At 38.5% G+C, this 21,294-nt stretch overlaps 1 protein-coding gene across 2 annotated transcripts in view; it reads right to left on the reverse strand.

Annotated features, from left to right (window-relative positions):
• SLC38A6 (solute carrier family 38 member 6) overlaps positions 1-21,294 on the reverse strand; it is a 61,226-nt gene that overhangs the window by 34,613 nt on the left and 5,319 nt on the right. For both annotated transcript variants that reach the window (XM_015566470.1, XM_006767646.2), the window contains exons 4-5: positions 9,775-9,827; positions 6,181-6,220 (exon numbers count right to left, since the gene is read on the reverse strand). In XM_015566470.1, coding sequence (XP_015421956.1) covers positions 6,181-6,220; positions 9,775-9,827 — 93 coding nt within the window. The remainder of the gene's footprint in view (positions 1-6,180; positions 6,221-9,774; positions 9,828-21,294) is intronic.

Raw genomic sequence — 21,294 nt, forward strand, 5'->3', positions numbered from 1 at the left:
CTGAGGTGAGCACTCTTGGTGCACCCCTTTGTGGGCTTTGTGCACAGTCCTGCTGTAGTTAAGCCTTGACTGCTTTTGGTATCACCGGGAGGGATTGACCTCCAGGCCAGTTGGCTGTGAGGACCAGTTGTGTCTGCAATGGGAGAACTTCTCTGCTGGAGACTTCCTTATGGGGCAGGACTTGCTTCAGTAGGGCTTTGGCGCTCACTGAGTCTGCCCAGGTTTTTAGGCAGAGAAAGGCCAGGCCATTCATATGCACAGGCCTCTGCACACAGCTTGGGTGGGGTTGTAAATTGAGTGGGGTCTCAGGGAATCACCAGGGCAGAGCAAACCACAATGGCTGCCAGTCTGCTCTGCCTCAGAGCGGTCCCGGGGTCTGTGTCCAGCAGCCCTGCGCAGGAACAGTGAATTCTGCAAGCACCTCTGAGAGAAAGCCGCCCTCACATTCCGGCCCGATGCCAGACAGTCCAGTTTCTCTCTGTATGAGTCTGGGTCCCCAAATTCTCGCCCAGAACTGGAGTTCAGAGCAGTCGGGAGCTTGTATCTCCCTCCCGGTTGAAAAAGACAACAGTGTACCCAGCTGCCAGCTCTTTCGCGCACGCCTCCATACCTCTGCACTTCCACACCTTTGCACCTCCTGCCGGACTCAATGCACTTTTCTCTTTCCTTCTAGTTGTAGAATTTCACTTAGCCAGCCTTCCCGTAGTTCTGGATGATATTCGTTTTGTCTTTTAGTTGTAGTTTTAATGTGGTTGCGCGTGGCAGCAAATTCAGGTGTTTACCTATGCCGCCATCTTGGTTGTCTCCTTCCCAAATTTTATATATATATATATATTTCAGAGAGGAAGGGAGAGGGATAGAGAAAGGTAGAAACATCAAAGATGAGAAAGAATCATTGATCAGCTGCCTCCTGCACGCCTCCTACTGGGGATCAAGCCCGCAACTTGGGCATGTGCCCTTGACCGGAACCGAACCTGGGCGCTTCAGTCCCCAGGCTGATGCTCTATCCACTGAGCCAAACTGGCTAGGGCACCAAATCATCTTTTAAACCAAGCATAACCCTCCCACTAAACTTTCCTATAATAAAAATATTTTAATGTTCTGAAAGAATTAATATGTCTCCCAAAGTACCAAAGTAGAAATCGAATTTTGAGGTAAGAAGTTACCTTACGCTCCCTGTTTCCCATCCTACCCCCAGCAATTTAACAAAGAGAAAACTGAGGCAAAGAGAGTGAGGGAGGGACTTCCCTAAGACACATGGCTACCCAATGACAGAGACTGGAGTAGATAGAACTCAAGGTGTGTAACTTCCAGTCCAGTGTTCTGCTCACAAGAACAAGCTTCCAATTCAATTGAAATTAGGGAATGATTTGTGTATACCTGGCTAAGACAGAAAGCTCTCCAATGTGTTTCAATTATTACTTAGTGAACTGTCAATAAATAAACTTTTAACCAATGTAAAGAAAATCACAGAGACATTCTTTTAAAACTAAGTAAGCCTCACCTGCTTTTCTGAATTTGGGGGACATTAAAAGTTGCTGTGATTGCTTCTAAGTCATTTTTTTAAAGGTTCTAAAACAAAGTAAGCAAGCAAATCAACAAACTTAGAGTTGGGATAACTGATTATTTATCTGCCACCTAATGGAGGAATCCTTCCTAGAACATTCTGACATTTGACCAACCAGCTCTGTTTGAATGTTTTCAGGGATAAGGAGCATTTTCAAAGAGTGTGGGTCGTCCCCATTATTACACAGCTTACTTACAAAGGTATTCCAAATGCACCCAAACTAGCTTCACTGTGGACCCATCAGAACCAGCTCTGCTCTCTGGAACAATACTGAATTAGTCTAGCATCTTTTTATTTTTTTCATGTTCAGCTTTTCATATATTTAAAATGAGCAATCAGTCTAGCAATCCCCTTTTCTCTTCTTTTTTTAATACATATTTTTTACTGATTTCAAAAAGGGAGAGAGAGAGAGAGAAACATCAATGATGAAAGAATCATTGATCGGCTGCCTCCTGCATACCCCACACTGGGGATCAAGCCCGAAACCCAAGCATGTGCCCTGACTGGGAATGAAACCATGACCTCATGGTTCATAGGTTGACACTCAACCACTCAGCAACGCCAGCTTGGCCCCTTTTCTCTTCTTGATAAATATACCTAAAACACTTAAAAGTACTTGGAAATAACCCATACAAATCATATCCAGCTCCAACCAGTTCAACAAAGGTTCATCAAGCCTCAGGTATTGTGCTAGGTTCTGGGAGTATAAAGAGAAATGAGACATAATCCTTGCCCTGGAGGAGCTTAAATGTAGTGGGGGAGAAAAGCACATACAGAGATAACTTTAATAACAGCAAGGGCTGAAATAGAATCCTGTTCAATAACAGTTACATACAAGATTAGAGAACAGGGATTAGGATAAAGGATCTAGAGAATACAACAGCAGGCAGGCATTGTGCCAGGGTCACAAAATTGGATCCAAATTCCTGGAATGAAATTCTACATAAAATGATTTAAAAAAAAATAGCTCAACCTAATCTAAGAAAAAATGTGATGGTGCTTACTAATTACATGGAGAGGAAAATGATGGACTGAAAATAACCAAGTATACATTCATATTAGAGACCAAGTGTACAGTTAAGCAATAAGTATTTGCTAAAATAAAATAAATTATTCCAAAGAAGATCTTAAAATCAATGACAATATATAGATTCCTAAAGGAAGAGACTTATTTTACTGAATTCTAGTCTGAAGAGTAAAGTAGTGTTTGTTAGACAGAAATTATTTTGTATGACATCCAAGAAAGCATTCCTCTCATTCAATAATATCTGTTTCCATGAAAATTGAAAGAATAAAAACATGAATGTTCAGGATTTCCAGAGCAATGGCAACTATAATTTATTGTTGGAATGTTAATATTTTTTTAAGCCATAGTGAAGTATTTTATTTGTAGGGCAATGGAGAGTCACTGTCTGATCCAGACAGTCACAAAAATAAGCCACAAATACAAAATTAGGTTGGAAAAGGCAATTCCTCCAACATACCCAAATGCCTGGTCTTCATAGGCTCAGCCATTCCCTCCAAGATTCTCTTGGAACTCAACTGGACCAAGCCTCCTTTGAATGGGTGGGGAAACTAAGGTTTGGAGTGAGAAAATAATGTGCCTCAAGGAATGACTTAAAATTAGTTACAAAGGATAAGTAGAAGCAAGACTCCTGATCATATAGAGCTGAGAAGAAATATTGGGCTCCTCAGCTCAATTCAAATCTTTAGCTCTACAACTTAGCTATGTGGATCATGAGCAAGTTCTTCAATGCCACTAACTCTTTTGAAAATATATTTTTTATTGTTGATATTACAGATATCCCCCCCTTTTACCCTCTGCACTCAGTCCCTCTCCCTCCCCATTCCTCCACCCCCTGCAAGGCATACACCACACTACTGGGTCTATGGGTTATGCATATCTATCTATATATATAAAAGCCCAAGCGACTGAACGACCAAATAACCAGTCACTATGACGTGCACTGACCACCAGGGGGCAGACGCTAAACACAGGAGTTGCCCCCTGGTGGTCAGTGCGCTCCCATTGCAGGAGTGCCACTCAGCTGACCAACGGGTGCCAGACGTCAGGCTCACGCTGGCAAGAGCAGCTGAGGGGGCGCAAGCCTCTCCCGCCTCTGCAGCAGTGCTACTGAGCAGCAGTGGCTGCAGGAGCAGCAGGGCCGGGATGAGTGGAGCGGCTCGGTGCCAGGCTCAGACTCCTCCCCAGCCGCCTGCCACTTCTACATCCCTCAGGGGATGTCGGACTGCTGGTTTCTGCCCAATCCCACAGGCCAGGGGTCCCAGATTGCGAGAAGGCGCAGGCCAGGCTGAAGGACCCCACCAGTGCACGAATCCATGCACTGGGCCTCTAGTATCACAATAATAGAGATACTATCTGGTCTCTTGTCTGCTTTTGAAAAAAGCATAGTACAGGCTCTGGAGCTATATACATTAGGGGGGGATGGGGTCGAAACCAGCAGTCTGAAATCCCCCAAGGGGTCCTGGGTTGCGAGAGGGCACAGGCCAGGCTGAGGGACCCCATCGGTGCACAAATCTGTGCACCAGGCCTCTAGTAAGCACATAATTTCTTTGGTTTATCTCTTCTAACTCTTAGTTACCACATCAGTAAAACAGAATAATAAAGAGTTTGTGGGGGGGATAAGATAACCTGGGTAATTTGCTTAGCTCTCACTAAATGTAGCCAATGGAATGTTAATATTTTCCTTGACCAAGAAACCCATTAAAGATAGACTTCAGTTGAATAATACTTTATGTGCAATAGTTCAGATCTCGAGTATCAGAATTGAACTTTATTAAAACTGTCATCTTTCAATTATTTTGATCTGTTACATATAAGATTAAAATTTCCTTTGACCAGAGAGGTGTTTGCGTATTTGCGACTTAGCAAAAGTGGCTGCGAAGAATCATGGATAAAAAACATCCATTGTGGCTGGCCTGGAATTTCTGATCAAAAGATTCTAGGCCTTCCTTTTGCAAGGTATCTGGGGTCCTTGAATAGGTAAAAAAGGCCAAAGTTCTAATATTCCCTCTGCTTCCCCCAGCCTTCTGTCCCAGATCTTTTTATATACTTTTCTTAATTGATTTTTTTACAGAGAGGAAGGGAGAGGGATAGAGAGTTCGAAACATCGAGGAGAGAGAAACATCATCAGCTGCCTCCTGCACACCCCCTACTGGGGAAGTGCCCACCACCCAGGTACATGCCCTTGACCGGAATTGAGGAATTGAACCCGGGACCCTTCAGTCCTGGGGATAGAGTGATGAATATGACAAACAAGGTTTCTGTGCTCATGAAACATAAAACTAAGTTGGACCTGTTGGGTCCCAGCCGGGTTCCATCCCAGTCAAGGGCACATGCCCCAGTTGGGCTCGGCCCCCAGTTGGAGGCAGCCAATCAATGATTCTCTCTCATCATTGATGTTTCTATCTCTCCCTTTCCCTTCTTCTCTGAAATCAATAAAAATATATAAAAATAAAAAAAAAATTTCCTTTGACCATACAATCTTGTGTAAGACCCAAAGTGCATGTCAACCTTCTCTGTGTATATTCCTTTACACCAGCAATTTTCAACCTTTTTTTTTAATCTCATGGCACACATAAACTAATTACTAAAATTCTGAGGCACACCAAAAAATATATTTTTTGCTGATCTGACAAAAAATTAGGTATAATTTTGATTCATTCACACTGGACAGCTATTGTGTTGACTGTTGTCATTTTTTTTTTAAATTTGACAATTTAAGGGAAAAGAGGTCAGTACCCTGACTAAATAGCCAGGTATTGCATGCTTTAAAAATTCCTGAATTTTTAAATTCAATAATTTAAACACAGAGTACAGGTTGAAAATTGCTGCTTTTAAACTAATAGCATTAACTTAGTACTCCAGTCAATGCTAAAAACATGTTCAGCACTATGAAACTTCTTTACAACATATATAATTCCCATATTTTGTATTTAAATCTGTAGCTATCTCTAATTAACACTAATTTTTGGTTCTTGATACGGGGATTTTTTTGATGGGAACAAGATAACAGATAAATGTGACAATGTTTTTTTCGGGTCTATTTTTTAAACCACTTGGTCATTTTTCTCTGCTATAAGAGGACACTGTTTGTCTATACCTGAATGTTCACAGCTCATAGACTACCACTCCCACTAAAGCAGTCCCCACTAATGGGGGTGAGTAGGACAAAAGTGGAGGGGAAGTATTTCAGAATCACCTGGAGAGTTTTCTAAAGCAGCGATCGCCAACCTTTTGGACCTCATGGACCACCAGTGGTCCACAGACCACCGGTTGGCAACCGCTGTTCTAAATAATACCTTTCCACTATCACCACTACAGAACGCAAATGTTTTAGAGGTGTGTTGTGGGCCTAATAGCAAGGCTGAAATCAAGGGTTTACCTGGAACTGATTTAGAAGTTATTGTCCAGGAGGGCTGCTTAAAAAACCTACAAAAAAAGAGTAATGAGGACAACACGCAAGGTTTCTGAGGATACCTGTGACTAAAGTGGTTCAGGTTCCAGCTAGACCTGTGGTACGGCAAGAAACCAAAAGAGGAAATCATTTCCATCACATCTATACATAAACCATGTACTTTCCACTGCTTACCTCCAATATTCTGGATTATTATGGTGCCTGCCACCACCACCTATAAAAGAACAAATGTATTCAGAAGATGAAAGAGGAAATAATATAAAAAAATGGTATTTTATTAAAATCCAATAACTACTACTAAAAAACAGACGCAGAAATCCAGAAAAATTGGAAAGAATAAACTTTGCCAGACATTTGTAATACATAAAACTAATAATCATTACATAAAATGCCTTTCTTTAATAGTTCCATGGTTACTATAAAGAATACTTTTGAAAGTTTTCTTGGCAGTCATTTTTAACAGTTAAAAGTGTTAAAAAGCTAGTAATCAGTGGTTATCAAAGTACCAAAAAAATGAAATTGGATCTATCTGGTCTCATTCTCCATTTTTACTGGTTTACCACACTGCTTTAGTAGGTAGACTGAGACAGCTTGAGGTGTGCTCTGCCAATGCTGTACTACCTAAAAGGAAATGATATAGTCTTTTGAATATATTACCCCTCATACATCAAGCCTTTCCACATCTCTTGTCCCAGGGAATAATAATCTAGAGCAGGAAACTTTAGAATCCATATATCCTCAAACCTGAAAATTTAGCAACATTTCAAACTCAATAATATGCAGTGGGCTGAGTGTAAGACAGTGGGAGGTTATAAAGACTGTAGTATCTTCCCTGGCTGGTTTGACACAGTGGATAGAGCGTCGGCCTGTGGACTGAAGATCCCGGGTTAGATTCTGGTCGTGCCTGGGTTGCAAGCTCGATCCCCAGTGGGGGGTATGCAGGAAGCAGCTGATCAATGATTCGCTCATCATTGATGTTTCTGTCTGTCTCTCTCTCTCCCTGCCTCTCTGGAATCGGTAATATATAGAATTGGTGAACTCCTCCCCTCTCAAAATGGGGCAGCTGCTACTCAGCTCTGGTTAGTTGCTGGCATATGGGCATGTGGACCCAATGCAGCTAGATCTTCCAATTCGTGAAAGTCAAAAATTGAATTCTTTAAAATTTCATAACTCTTAGTTAGCAATCAGTTAAAAATAAAAAGGATTTGAACTGAACAAAATATGTTGAGGACTAAGTTCAGCCTGCAGGCTGCTAGCCTGTGATCTTTGATGAGACTCCTGGGAAACTGAAGACAGCAGTTGATCCATTCTTGGTAACCAGATGTTCTAGGAAGAAAGACATTCTCCTTCCACTTGGGCCCTCCGATCACTCAAAGAAATCTTGGTGGATCTGTACCCCCAATGTATGTTGGAGCTGACTAACTATCTAGGGTCATGCAGTCCTACACAGATTGGAAACAGATCACCCTTCCAGGAATCCCATCAGTGGCACAGCATTTACCTATCCTGGGAACAATCTAAGTTACTGAGGCCTAGAGGCCTTGGAGTCTCCAGAGCAGGACTAATGACAGGAAAATTTAGACATGTCTTTGAAAATGTGGTCATCGTCTCTCTAACATTTTCCAGAAAATAAAAATAAAAAACTTTGCATATCAACCCATTTAAAAATTAGTTTCAAAATTCAGTTATTTGTGAAAAGACTATTTTGAACTTTTTTTTAACACTACCTTTCATCAGTCATACATAATAACTGGATTTCTTTTCAGTCATATATAATAATGGATTTTTTCTATTAATATCTTGCAAAAAGTAATAATATCAACTTATTGGTGATTATTTTTTCCGTTTTCTTTTTTTAACATTTAAGATCTAGAAAGGCTATCTATCTATCTATCTATCTATCTATCTATCTATCTTCTTATCTACCACAGTGCATGATGTGGTATTTGCTCAAGACATATTTGTTTGGTTAGTAAATAAATCAATTTAGAGACAATTCAAAAAATCTTCCTTAAAATTTTCAAAAAACATTGCAAAAATATTCTTTAATTCTCAGAACAATGTTATCCTAACATATACAATATCACTATCCATATTATATCTGGAAAGCAGGTAATAGGAAAGTTTTAACCCAATTGTGAAAATGAAGAGGAAATATTTAAAAGGCAGACAACTCCTATTTGGAGTGCCCTCTATCTGTGTACCTGCCTACTATGTACCAGGTGCATACATTAAAATGATAATGCAACTATTCTAGAGTTCTAGGAAAGGGGATTCAATAATCCATGCTCCTCATTTAGACCCTCCTGCTATACAAGGAATTCAGGAAATACTAATGGGAAATAACACTGATGATACTTAGAGTCATGTTATAGAACATACTCAATTAATTGGAGAGTTTTCTTATGTAAGTAACATATTCTTCCTCCTTGGTTAAACTGAATGCAGGAAACTGATCATGATTCTACCAAACATTCTGACCTTTAGGAAAGAGAAACTGTTACTGGGGTAGTAACAAAACCCTTTACCCTTAAGTAACTATTCTCCATTTTGCCCTTTTGTACTTTATGCCTTTAGTACTTTAACAACCAAGTAAATTTGAATGTAAATATAGGTGTTTTCCCTATTACATAGATCTTTTTCCTTCCAGACTTGCCTTAGAAATTAGTTCAGCCATCCAAAAATATAGTATTCTTTTAGATTTAAAAACAAAATAAACAAGCAAAACCATAAAAAACAGATTTACAAATAAAAAGGCCTGTTTGAAACCAATATGAAAATAGGTTTTATAAATATGATAGCTCTTGAGAAATTTTAAAAAAAAAAGTACTATGGCACTAACAATATTTACCTTCTGATCACCTGTGGAAGAAGATAGTGTTTCCCCTACCTGCTAAATTAGTTTAGTATGCCTATCACAAATGAATGCCCAACAAATATTGCTGTTAGTTCTCTTATTCTGAGGAGGAAAAAGCAGTTAGAGTCTAGAGTCCTTTAAGTAACTGCGGACAAATAGGCCCCTCTATTTCTCTGGGCCTTAATTTCCTCACCTATAAATGAGGAGATAGCTACAAAATCTTGCAGCACTGTTAAGCTCTTAAATAATATGATCTTCTAATTAGCCGTTTTGTAAATAGTCATGGTATTAACTTTTTAAAATATATTTTTAACTTTTTAAAATATATTTTTATTGATTTCAGAGAGGAAGGGAGAGAGAGAGTTAGAAACATCAATGATGAGAATCATTGACCGTTGCCTCCTGCACACCCCCTACTGGGGATTGAGCCTGCAACCCAGGCATGTGCCCTGGACCAGAATCAAACCCAGGACCCTTCAGTCCACAGGCTGACACTCTATCCACTGAGCCAAACCAGCTAGGGCTAGTTACGGTATAATTTTAATCCAATGCTTCTCCACTGTCCTGTCTTTTGGGGGATATACTCAGGGAATATAATCAAAATTAATAAGGAAAACTTAAAATAGACCACTACTACTATTTTTAAATTATCCAAGTCATTGCTGTCCTTCATTTGGGTGAAAAGTACTAAAAGATTTAAGTGTTGAATTAAATTTATTGATGCATTTTTAGAAAGGGCATAAAGAGATTTCTTTTCTTCCACTTCCTGTTCCCATCATTCTGCCTTTACTTTAATTTCCTTTTATTTCTCTAATTTCTTTCCCTGATATATTCTTGTCTTTTCTAACTGGAAAGAGAAGGAAAATATGCCTCTCTGGATTTTGGACATAGCAAGGAGAAGAAAAACTTACCTTCCCACATAATCCAAATGCAAAGAGTCCAAGGTCTTCATAAGATGTCACAGCTGTTAAGAGAAATTGTAATTTTCATTTTTACACAAAACTATTTGTGTGCCAAGTCTTAAAGGGAAGAAAGTTGTTCCACTACTACCTTACAGCTATTGGATGGTCACAATAAATTTAAAGTAGAAGTAACCACTTTTTGGGACACTGTTGAAGACTTACGGTCTGCAAGGATAGAGTCCTCTAAGAAGAAGTAGAGCTTAGCAAACTCCAAGGTTGTCTAACCACCACCCAGGCTGCATTAATCCAAATGGAATAATTACTCAAGAACAAACCCCATTTCTCACTAAACAGTTACTTGCCTACTGCACTGTCCAAATGTAAGTTTTTGTTGGCAAGTTTCTGGAAACTGCATATGCAAATAAAGTTCAAGTATGAAAGTTGTATCATACTTTCAGAAACATTTACTTTTCCAGCTACCTAGGGTAATGACACTGCTCATGATAGAAAAAAATACCCTTATCCCACAATTAGTAAGGCATACGTTTTCTTTTTTCATCATAAAAGAGTATAAAATTACTCTCATCTCATTTCATACATTCTCATTTCATATGTTCAAAAAATGTGGACACAGATGAAAATTCAATGGCTCATAAAAGCACTACATTTTTCCTCAATCCATATAGCTTCATGCTCTAACTAGTGACACCACTGGTAAAAATAAGAAAAGTAAAAACATTTGTATAATCCTACAGTGTGGACAAGTGCTTAACCGCATACTTCTTATACTAAAAAGAAGCACACTACCAAACCCCAAGGCTTGGTGGGAACACACATCTCCTATTGAGTCAGAGATATGGCTCAGCATTTCTTAAAGCAAGTTTTCATACATCCCCTCAAGCTATATATGGGTTTTCTTTAAACTGCCACTAAATTAGCAAAAAAAAATTCTTCTATTGTTTCATAAGTAAGACTTCCAGGTATGTAAAAATAAGGACTTTAAATACCATCTATGGCCTTTACATATTATAACAACATGGTCTAAGACAGCGATGGCGAACCTATGACACATGTGTCAGAGGTGACACGCGAACTCATTGTTTTGGTTGATTTTTCTTTGTTAAATGGCATTTAAATATATAAAATAAATATCAGAAATATAAGTCTTTCTTTTACTATGGTTGCAAATATCAAAAAATTTCTATATGTGACATGACACCAGAGTTAAGTTAGGGTTTTTCAAAATGCTGACACACCGAGCTCAAAAGGTTCGCCATCACTGGTCTAAGAGAAAACAGTGAAATGCTGAAAAAAGTAAGTTTTAATAATTAAGAACAAAAATACTAACTTTTCTTGCCAAGTATACATTTAAGATTTTAACTTTATTATCAGAGTTGATCAAAGGATTTACAAACTTTTTGGATGGTACAGCAATTTACATCCTACCAAGCATAACAGGCAAAGACAAATTAGTTTTGAATTGGGGATATATAAGTTGATTTTAAGTAGGAAACTTCATGCTTTAACAAGGAAAGACTTCAGTAATCATTTTACAGGGGTTGATTTTAAGTACTATACAGTTAGCCCTTGAACAAGGGGAGCGCCACTCAGCCAGAAGCCGGCTTACAGCTGGGGAGTGCAGTGGTGGTGGCAGGATCCTCTCCTGACTCTGTAGCAATGCTAAGGATGTCCGACTGCCAGCTTAGGCCCACGCCCTGCATGCCTAAGCCATCAGTCGGACATCCCCCAAGGACTCCTGGACTGTGAGAGGATGCAGGCTGGGCTGAGGGACCATCCCCCACCACCAAGTGCACAAGTGTCGTGCACTGGGCCTCTAGTTTTATTATATAATATGTGTATGTGACCCAAGTGTCCAGAAGGTCTCTGATCAGTCACGACAAGGCATGAGATTAAAGAAACATCATTGCTTATTTTTTACATACTTTTAAAAAAATCCTCACCCAAGGATGTTTTATTGTTTGTTTTTTTAAAGAGAGGAAGTGGGGAGGAGGCGGGGAGAGAGAGACAGACATCGATGTGAGAAAGAAACATTGATCTGTTGCCTACCATACATGCCCTGACAGGGAATCGAATCCACAACCTTTTGCTATACCAGAAGACTCTGACCAATTGCACCACCTGGCCAGGGCAATATCCCTCCTTTATAGTATAATTAAATATAGTCTTTCTTAAGAAAAACTTTCCTTCCAAGAATTTTAAGCAAGAAGAATTTTCAGTGTTATATCAAATAATGCAATTTATTTTTATTGAATTAGAGTTGACATCCACTATTAGTTTCAGGTATACAATGCAGTGACTCACTATTTTTGTACATTACAAAATTAGTTTGTAATGTACAGTTTCCATCTGTCACCATATAAAGTTATTACAATATTATTGTCAACATTTCTCATGCTGTATGTTACATCCCCATGACTTATTATTTTATAACTGAAGTTTCTACCTCTTATTCTCCTTCACCTGTTTCACCCACCCTGTCATTCTCCACTCCTCTGGCAACCACCAGTTTGTTATTTGTATCTATGAGTCTATTTCTGTTTTGTTCAAATAACTTGCTTTTAAGATGACCTACTTTGCATCAGTTTCTAAATTGGTGAGCATGTTATCAAGATAATACTCATTATGCCCAGCCAGTGTGGCTCAGTAGTTGAGCACTGACTCATGCACCAGGAGGGCCTGGGTTCAATTCCCGGTCAGGGCACATACCCTGGTTGCAGGCTGGATACCCAGCAGGAGGCGTGCAATGTTTCTCTCTCATGGATGCCTCTGTCTCTCCCTCTCCCTTTCTCTCTCTGAAAGCAATAAAAACATATTTTAAAAAAAGATAATACTCATCAAAAAGTTTAACTAGGGTTTATTTTTAAACAGCATAAACAAGTATAGATTATATATTTAATAAACATAAAAAGCAAATAACTTTCCCAAAAGCAAAAATCATATTAAAAGATCGCAAAAGAACCTGTATTTCAGCTATCAAAATTTAAGTAAATTAAAGGTTTATTCTTAATTTTTTTCATTAGAACACAACCTTTATTATTGCAGAAAAGATAATTTAAAAAACAGCACAATAAGACAGCTGTAATTGCAACTTCTGACAATAGTGGCATACATTTTAGCAATCTCAAATTTCTCTCTTATTTTCTAGTTTTATGAAAATATCTCTAAATGCAGCACACTCCCAAATTTACAGTGAAAAGGGCTTAGACTATAAAGTGGAGACTGAGTACAATGTTCAAATCCTAACTCTATCTTTCAACTCAGCATGTCTGGCTAGTCATTCAGTTCTGTCCCTGGCATCATACTTCTATGTTGCAAAAATCAGATGCCCTTTTCCACATCTGAGACATTGTGACTATGAACATTGGCCTCTGGTTTAACAATAAGGCTGAACCAAAATATGTACAGTCAGTCAAATGCTTTATCTCTACATATTCACTTTTTAATGGTTTTCTGAATCATCTCAACATATAAACCAAATCAACACCAGTGAAATACTTTTAAAATTCTGTCATTTGGACACTTAAGATACTGGAAACAGTATAAATTGGTACTGATTTTTGGACTTCAATTTGAACAAGGAGCCTTTAAAATATTTATAACATTTGACCACTAGGAGCATGCATCTTGAGGAAACAAGACAAAAACCAGAGAAATCATTATATGCAAAGATGCTCATCATGCATTATTTATATTGACAATAAAAAACTACTTAAGTGCTAAACAATGGTAAGGTAGTTAAGTAAATTATGATAGGTATATCTGATTAAATAATATGTAGCTATTAAAAACTACGTTTATAATAGCATAAAAATGTCAATATAAAGTAAAGAAATAGGATTCAAATATGATTTATAAAGCAAAACACAAAAACAGTGGAATAGATTATAAACAAACAATTATGTAGTCTTCTTTGTCTTCCTTTTTTTAGGGGGGGATTTAAATACTCTACAATGAGTATAACAGAGTGGTAAAACTTTACTTTTAAAAACAATATCACTTGAACAGTTTGGTTTCCTCCCCCAAATATCTGATAGGGCTTATTTAGCTGCAGTTTTTAATTTCTCTGGTGTTCAGTAATTTAGGTATCAATTTGTCTACTAATAAGGGATATTTTTGCTGCTCGTTTACATGATCAACGTTTTAATATCTTAAAGTGAAAGATGTTTTGATATCAGAATAAGATGTGGTAATGATCAATCACATTAGTAGCATATTTCTACAGATTAGGAATAACATTAATTATGAAAATTATGAAATGAATTCAGTCTTTTACAGGAATTCATATAAGCAATACCTGGCATAATTCCCCTTAAATAAATAACTGAAAGCAGTCTAGCGATCTATTTTAGGAAATAATTTTTTTATATTTAAGAAATCAATGTTATGCTTTTGAGGCGGCAGAAAGGCTATAAATCCTAATGAAGTAAATTGGGGGAAAATTTCTTCTTTAATGTACCATCAAGGTACACTTTAGTGCTATTTTGGCTAGACCAAGACTTTGGCCTCTACAGGAATCGTTTGGAAAGCTGCTTCCCATGAAGTAGTGGAATATTTCCAGCTAGTTACTCCAGTGTTCTGTCTGCTTTGCATTTTCCCCTCAATGAAACAGGACAATTAATAAACTGTGGTTACAGCACAAAGCCCAAGCTTCAGCAGCAGCAATATTATCTTTGGATCTGGACTGAGGGGCATGAGTTAGTCAAATACAGTTCAACTCTCAGAAAGTCGGCCATTTGGAATGCACTCTTATTTTTTCGACATTCTTTTCTTTCTTGTGTTTTCCATCATTTTCCTCTCACCTTTTTTCTCGCTAAGAGTGTCATGCAGGCCATTCATTTATTGGATGTCTACTATGCAATTATATTGCCACTTTTCTTCTTTCTTAATAGGTACTTAAATGGCATTTTATCAACTAAATGTGGCATATTTTTAGAGAACTCAATGTAGAAAAAAGAAAAAGAATACTGGACTACTAGGAATATCCTCCTTTCAAATGGCACAGAGGCCATGATAACTCATACATAAGGGGTTCTGGAATCCCAATCTACTGCTTGGCTCTGAAGTGAACAATATTTATATAATCAGATCCTATAAATATTATTCATTAGTTTTCAATTTCAGACTCAACTTATAGATAAAACAAGAACAACTTACATATGATTAGAGAATAGAGACCTTGTCAGTGTAAGAGTACAGCAGAAAGACTGTGGAAAATAGGAAGACAGGTGAAAGAAATGATGGGAGCACTCATAACCACATATAGCAGAGCATCGAGAGGAACTATCTCAAGAACATGGAAGAAAAATAAAGATTTAAATGTATTATTTAGAATTACAAAATATTCAATGAAATTAAATACAAACAAATGAAAATTAGAAAGGAGAAATCCTGACCTTTGGTAATGAAGTGTCAACAGATAGTCTGTTAAATCAATAAACAAAAGTAGAAGACTATTATTTAGACTTAGGAAGATAACACCGAAAGAATTAAAAACAAAAACGTTTTATGTTGCTAGCTCTGGGAAATGAGACTAGAAGTGGAGAGAATAGATGGGAAATGCTCCACACTCTCCTGCACAAGTACACACATACGTACACATGTATGCACACGTGTGTGACCAGAGATTACTTTTGATTAAATAAAATAGCAGGTTAATTTAAAAATATGTTTAACCTACAGAGATTCACACCCACCCATTCCCTGTAGTTCAATAACATCATGTTCAATTTCTGCTTAAGGAAGCACTTCTCTAACGTCAAGGCCAACAGGATGGAGGAGTCACTACATGAGCAAAGCACACACATAACCTGGCCCCGGGTTTCTCAGATTTGACACTACTAACAGTTTTGGGTTGGATCATTCTTTATAGTGCAGGGCTGTCCTGTGCGTTGTGGGATGGTCAGCAGCATCCTTGGCCTTTATCCTCTAGCTGCCAGTGGACCTGTGACAACCAGAAATGTGTCTAGACTGCCAAATGCACTTGGAAGAGAAAAATCAAGCTCAACTGAGAACTACTCATTAGCAAAAGGATGTGACAAGAACCCCAGTCCACTGAAGATGGGGTCACATAATCAGCCCACTTAATTAACTGTGGGTCTACTGAACCATGCTCACTAATGACAAGAAGAAAAAGAGATGAAAAGTGCTCACATTGCACATGAGATGTAAAAGGATTCTATATTCTTTTGATCAGTTCCGTTCTTGTGTGCTCTCAGTGAGAGCATCTTGCAGGGCTGAATGAGATTCATCATGACCATGAAGCAATCCATACCCTTTATATGGTGCCCAGACTAAGGCTTGACAAACAAATAAACAAACAAACAAACAAACCAAAAAAAGGCTCTCAGCTTTATTGAGAAATGGTATGTTAGTGACATCCAACAGGTCATTTAAATGTTGAACACTATTTTATAAACTATAGGAAAAAAAAATTTTTAATCACCTGAGGATATTTTTTCCATTGATTTCTAGAGAGAGTGGAAGGGAAGTAGGAGGGGGAAAGAGAGCGAGAGAAACGTCAATGTGTGAGAGAGAGATCAACTGGTTGCCTCACGCACCAACTCTTACTGGGGCTGTGGAACCTGAAACCAAGGTACATGCCCTGGACCAAGAATGGAACTTGAGACCCTTTGGTCCTCGGGCTAAAGCTCTAACCACTGAGAAACCAGCCAGGGCCTATATAAGAAACTTTCAAAGGTAATTTTGACTATACATAATTTTTACCTTGTGTGTTGAATTTGGAACATTTATTTATTTAGGAACTTTAAAAAATTTTTAAAATTATTTTTTGGTTTTTTTTTTTTAAATATATTTTTATTGATTTTTTTTACAGAGAGGAGGGGAGAGGGATAGACAGTTAGAAACATCAATGAGAGAGAAACATCCATTCAGCTGCCTCCTGCACACCCCCTACTGGGGATGTGCCCTCAACCAAGGTACATGCCAGCAGTGGGCAAACTACGTCCCGGCCCGCAGGCTGGATCCGGCCCGTTTGAAATGAATAAAACTAAAAAAAAAAAGACCGTACCCTTTTATGTAATGATGTTTACTTTGAATTTATATTAGTTCACACAAACACTCCATCCATGGTTTTGTTCTGGCCCTCCGGTCCAGTTTAAGAACCCATTGTGGCCCTCGAGTCAAAAAGTTTGCCCACCCCTGGTACATGCCCTTGACCGGAATTGAACCTGGGACCTTTCAGTCCACAGGCTAATGCTCTATCCACTGAGCCAAACCAGTTAGGACTATTTAGGAACTTTTAAAACAGAATCTCTCTGTAGCTCTAATACATCCATCCATTCATAGCCCATGCATCCAGCTTTTATTAAATACCCTCTGTGTGTCAAGCACGGTTTGGTAAATGCTAAGAAAACAATGGTAGTTTAAATATACACTAAATTTTCAAGGAATGTAACTACCATGTAAATGTATATTTTGTTTTGTTTGGAACTTTGTCAAAAATTGTTCACCATTTAGAAAAATCATATAACCAACAGCATTTACTTTGGTTTTAGGTCTCCTTTTTTCTACTGTACAATATTATTTTTGTATAAGTAGATTTAGTTTCCCATGACTGCTGGAACATATTTTCACAAACAACAGAAATTAACTAACAGTTCTGGAGGCCTAGTTTTAGTGGGTCAAAATCAAGGTGTCAACAGGGCCATGGTCCCTCAGAGGCTCCAGGGAGAACCCACTCCTTGTCTTTTCCAGTTTCTGGTGACTGCTAGCCTGCCTTCATCTGTGGCCATATCTCTGCCTCTGTGGGCACAATGCCTTCTTCTCTTCTGTCTGCGGTTTCCCTCCACGACATATTTATTTATTTATTTATTCATTCATTCATTCTTTTATATTTTTGTATAGAATGCCTGTAAAGCCTTACAGTTAATTTTTTTCCTTTATTAATTAAGGTTTTACCTATGTGTCCTTATCGCCCCATTCCCCCCCAACCCCCCGACTTATGCCCTGACCCCCCTGGTGTCTGTGTCCATTGGTTAGGCTTATATGCCTGCATACAAGTTCTTTGGTTGATCTCTCCCCTTTACCCCTCCCCTCCCCTACCTTCCCTCTGAGGTTTGATGGTACTGGTGCTTGTTGTTAAACCTTATAAATGAAATGATTATAAACCAGTCTGAGAAACTCTAATGAAAGCACAGTAGTGTGTTGGTATCATTTAGTGGGTGCCCCACTCTTGTGCTGTTTACATTTTGATAAAAACAGCTTTCTTGAGGCATAATTGACATGCAATAGTGGGATCACTGGGTCAAATGGGAGTTCCATTTTTAACTTTTTGAGCAAACTCCATACTGTTCTCCACAGTGGCTGCACCAGTCTGCATTCCCATCAGCAGTGCAGAAGGGTTCCTTTTTCTCCACATCCTCTCCAGCACTTCTCCTTTGTTGGTTTGTTGACGATAGCCATCCTGACAGGTGTGAGATGATACCTCGTTGCCTCCATGACACATTTAGAGTCCACCAGGATAATCTACCCATCTCAATATTCTTAACTTAATCACATCTGCAAAGTCCTTTTTGTCATTTAAATTAGCATTCACAGGTTCCAAGGATTAGGATATAGACATATTTGGGGGAACCATTATGCAGCCCATCACAGTCATAGTACCTCTAGGAATTTCATTTCAGATAGCAAAGGGAGCATCTAGAATTTTTTATATATAAAAGGGGAGAGTGTTGTGGCGGATGGTATTGAGAATTACTGTTCTAGAGCGGTAAGTAAAAAACAATATCCGGAGCATAAGGGACCATTTTATTCTTTGACGCTTTCTTTTTTAAATTTATATATTTTTATTGATTTCAGAGAGGAAGGGAGATGGAAAGAAAAATAGAAACACCAAGGATGAGAATCACTGATTGGCTGCCTCCTGCACACCCCACACTGGGGATCAAGCCCACAACTCAGGCATGTGCCCTGACCAGGAATCAAACCATGACCTCCTGGGTCATAGGTCAGCACTCAACCACTGAGTCCCCCGGCAGGACTACCTTGACTCTTTTCAAACACCTCAGTGCCTTCTCACTGCCTCAACTGCAACTCCAAATTCTTTAGGGTCTGACACTTGCCTGTCTCTTCAGTTTCATTTTCTTCTGTGTACTTTGTGCATGAATAATAGTAAGCTATTTTTTATACCTTAAGTAAAATGTGCAGTATATGCCTTTGTACCTTTGTATTCCCTCTTGCCTTGTCTGCCAATCAAATTCCTTGTTAGCTCAGTCCTCCAATAATATTTACTGACCCTCACTCCCCACCCGACAAGGCAGATCACTCCCTCCTCTGAGTTATCACTGCACCCTGCACATATTTGAATTGTTACATTTATCATACTACAGTATAAATTATTTGTTCCCCTATTATTAGACTATAAGCATTTGTCTCCCCTATTATAAGACTACTCTAGTAGGCCCAATGCACAGAATTTGCCCTCGTAGCCCTGGCTTCATCCGGACAGTCGTCTGGAAGGACATCTGGTCTAATTAGCATATTACACTTTTATTATTATAGATGAGCTTTTACAGGGAAGTGAGTCTTATTTATCTCTGTAGATAAGAGTATTGAATGAATAAATTAACCTCTATTCTGGGCTTATGTTCTAGAACTGTCCATCTAGATATACTTCAAAGTCCACATATCCAAAACGGAATTCATTTTTATTTTGAACCAACACCTTCTGCTGAGTTCTTATCTTCATAAATGATACTATAAATGACCCAGTGGCCCAGGCCAGAAATCTGAGAGATATCCTTAGACATCTCTTTCTCCATTACTTTTCACATTCATTCAAACTTCAGCTCCTCTCAATTCTAACTCCCACATTGCTTAGCCTGCTTCTTTCTTTTATTCCCCTGATACCTTGTCTCTATCTCCCACGATTTGATTCTCACTCCTTTGAAATGGTCAGGCCTGAAGTTAACTTACTCAGGTACTGTGAGCCAAATTGGAGCTAGACAGAGAAATGAGAAGGGCATTCCCTTCAGGAAGATGAAAAAGAAAAGGGTTTCTATCCTGAACACATCCTGAGGGCAGCCTGGAGGGCTGATGGTGCATATGTAAAAAGAACTACTCCCATCTGGGGTGGCTCTTAGATGTGCTGTTCCATTGTTGTCCTGGAAATTACCTTTACTTCTCTTCTGTGCTAGATTCCCTGTTTTTTTTTTTTTATTCCCTAACTTTGGTAAATGGCATCTTTCATTGCTCAGTAAGTAAGGATGCATGGTAGATAATTTTTGAGTCCTTTCATGTATAAAAAATGTCATTATTCTATCATCACATTTAAATAATAATTTGTCTGGGTACAGAATTCTATAATGAAATCATTTTCCCCAAGATTTTGGAGGGTCATCTCCAGACTAGTATGAGGGACATGGGAGAGAAGAGAGTGGCTATCTGAGAGCACTACAGTGTCCTCAAAAAAGACTTAGGTCCTCTCCGAGTAAGAAAGTGAAGGAAATGTTTAGAGAAAAACTGAGGACACAGTTTTGCTGCTGACTGATCATGAATTCTTGAGAGCAAAGTGGAAGGGTTTCAGGAGTTTGGGAGGAGTGGGAGATGAAGTTAGAATACGGTTAACAGAGCCATATGGAATTAGTCTGGGAAATGAAGGATAAACTAGCATTCTTTTTTTAAAAATGTGTTTTTATTGATTCAGAGAGAGGAAGGGAGAACGAGAGAGAATTATCAATCAGCTGCCTTCTGCACACCCCCAAGTGGGCATAGAGCAGCAAACTGGGCATGTGCCCTGAATGGGAATCAAACCCTGACCTCCTGGTTCATGGGTTAATGCTCAACCAGTGAGGCACATCGGCCAGGCTAACCTAGGACTCTTGTGGTGACTGATTAGAAATTGAGATAAATGGTATAATGTAATTATCCAAATGATGTCAAGGCAAATATTGGTAACAATTAAGTGAGTAGTGGGGATTGAGGACTAGGGAGTAGGGATTTGACCAAAAGCACGCAGAGTTCTAAAACTCTCATTCCCCGTTGGTGATAAGGATATGGAAGCCAGAAGAGGGGGGACTATGAGTTTATTCCCAGAGCATAGAAATTTTCCACAGAATCACAATAAGCCAACTGTTTCTCAGCACAGTTAAAAATCCTTAAGGGTTCTGCTCCAATGAGAACTCATAATAATAAAACTTAGTATTTACCAAGGACCTGGCATTTTATATATATCATTTTATTTCATTCTCACAATAAACCCAAGAGGAAAGTTTTATCATTACCATTTTTATAGATGACAAACTAAGGCTAAAGAGATTAAAGTGCCTTATATGCTGCTACCTTAGCTCACAAGAAAAGTCCTGATGGAACCCAAACCTTATATAAAACCTAAAATAGCAGAATTTCATATGAAGGAGTCCTTTACTTTTGTAAAGATAAAAATTTCTCTTCGCCTTTTACCTCCATGCAAATACATAAAGGAGTTATTTTGTAAAGACTTACCATAAAGCTTTCTCTGACCAATGAGTTCTATCTAAGCACAATACTCCT

The sequence above is a fragment of the Myotis davidii genome, unplaced genomic scaffold (genome assembly GCF_000327345.1).
Source record: "Myotis davidii unplaced genomic scaffold, ASM32734v1 scaffold281, whole genome shotgun sequence".
NCBI lineage: Eukaryota > Metazoa > Chordata > Mammalia > Chiroptera > Vespertilionidae > Myotis > Myotis davidii.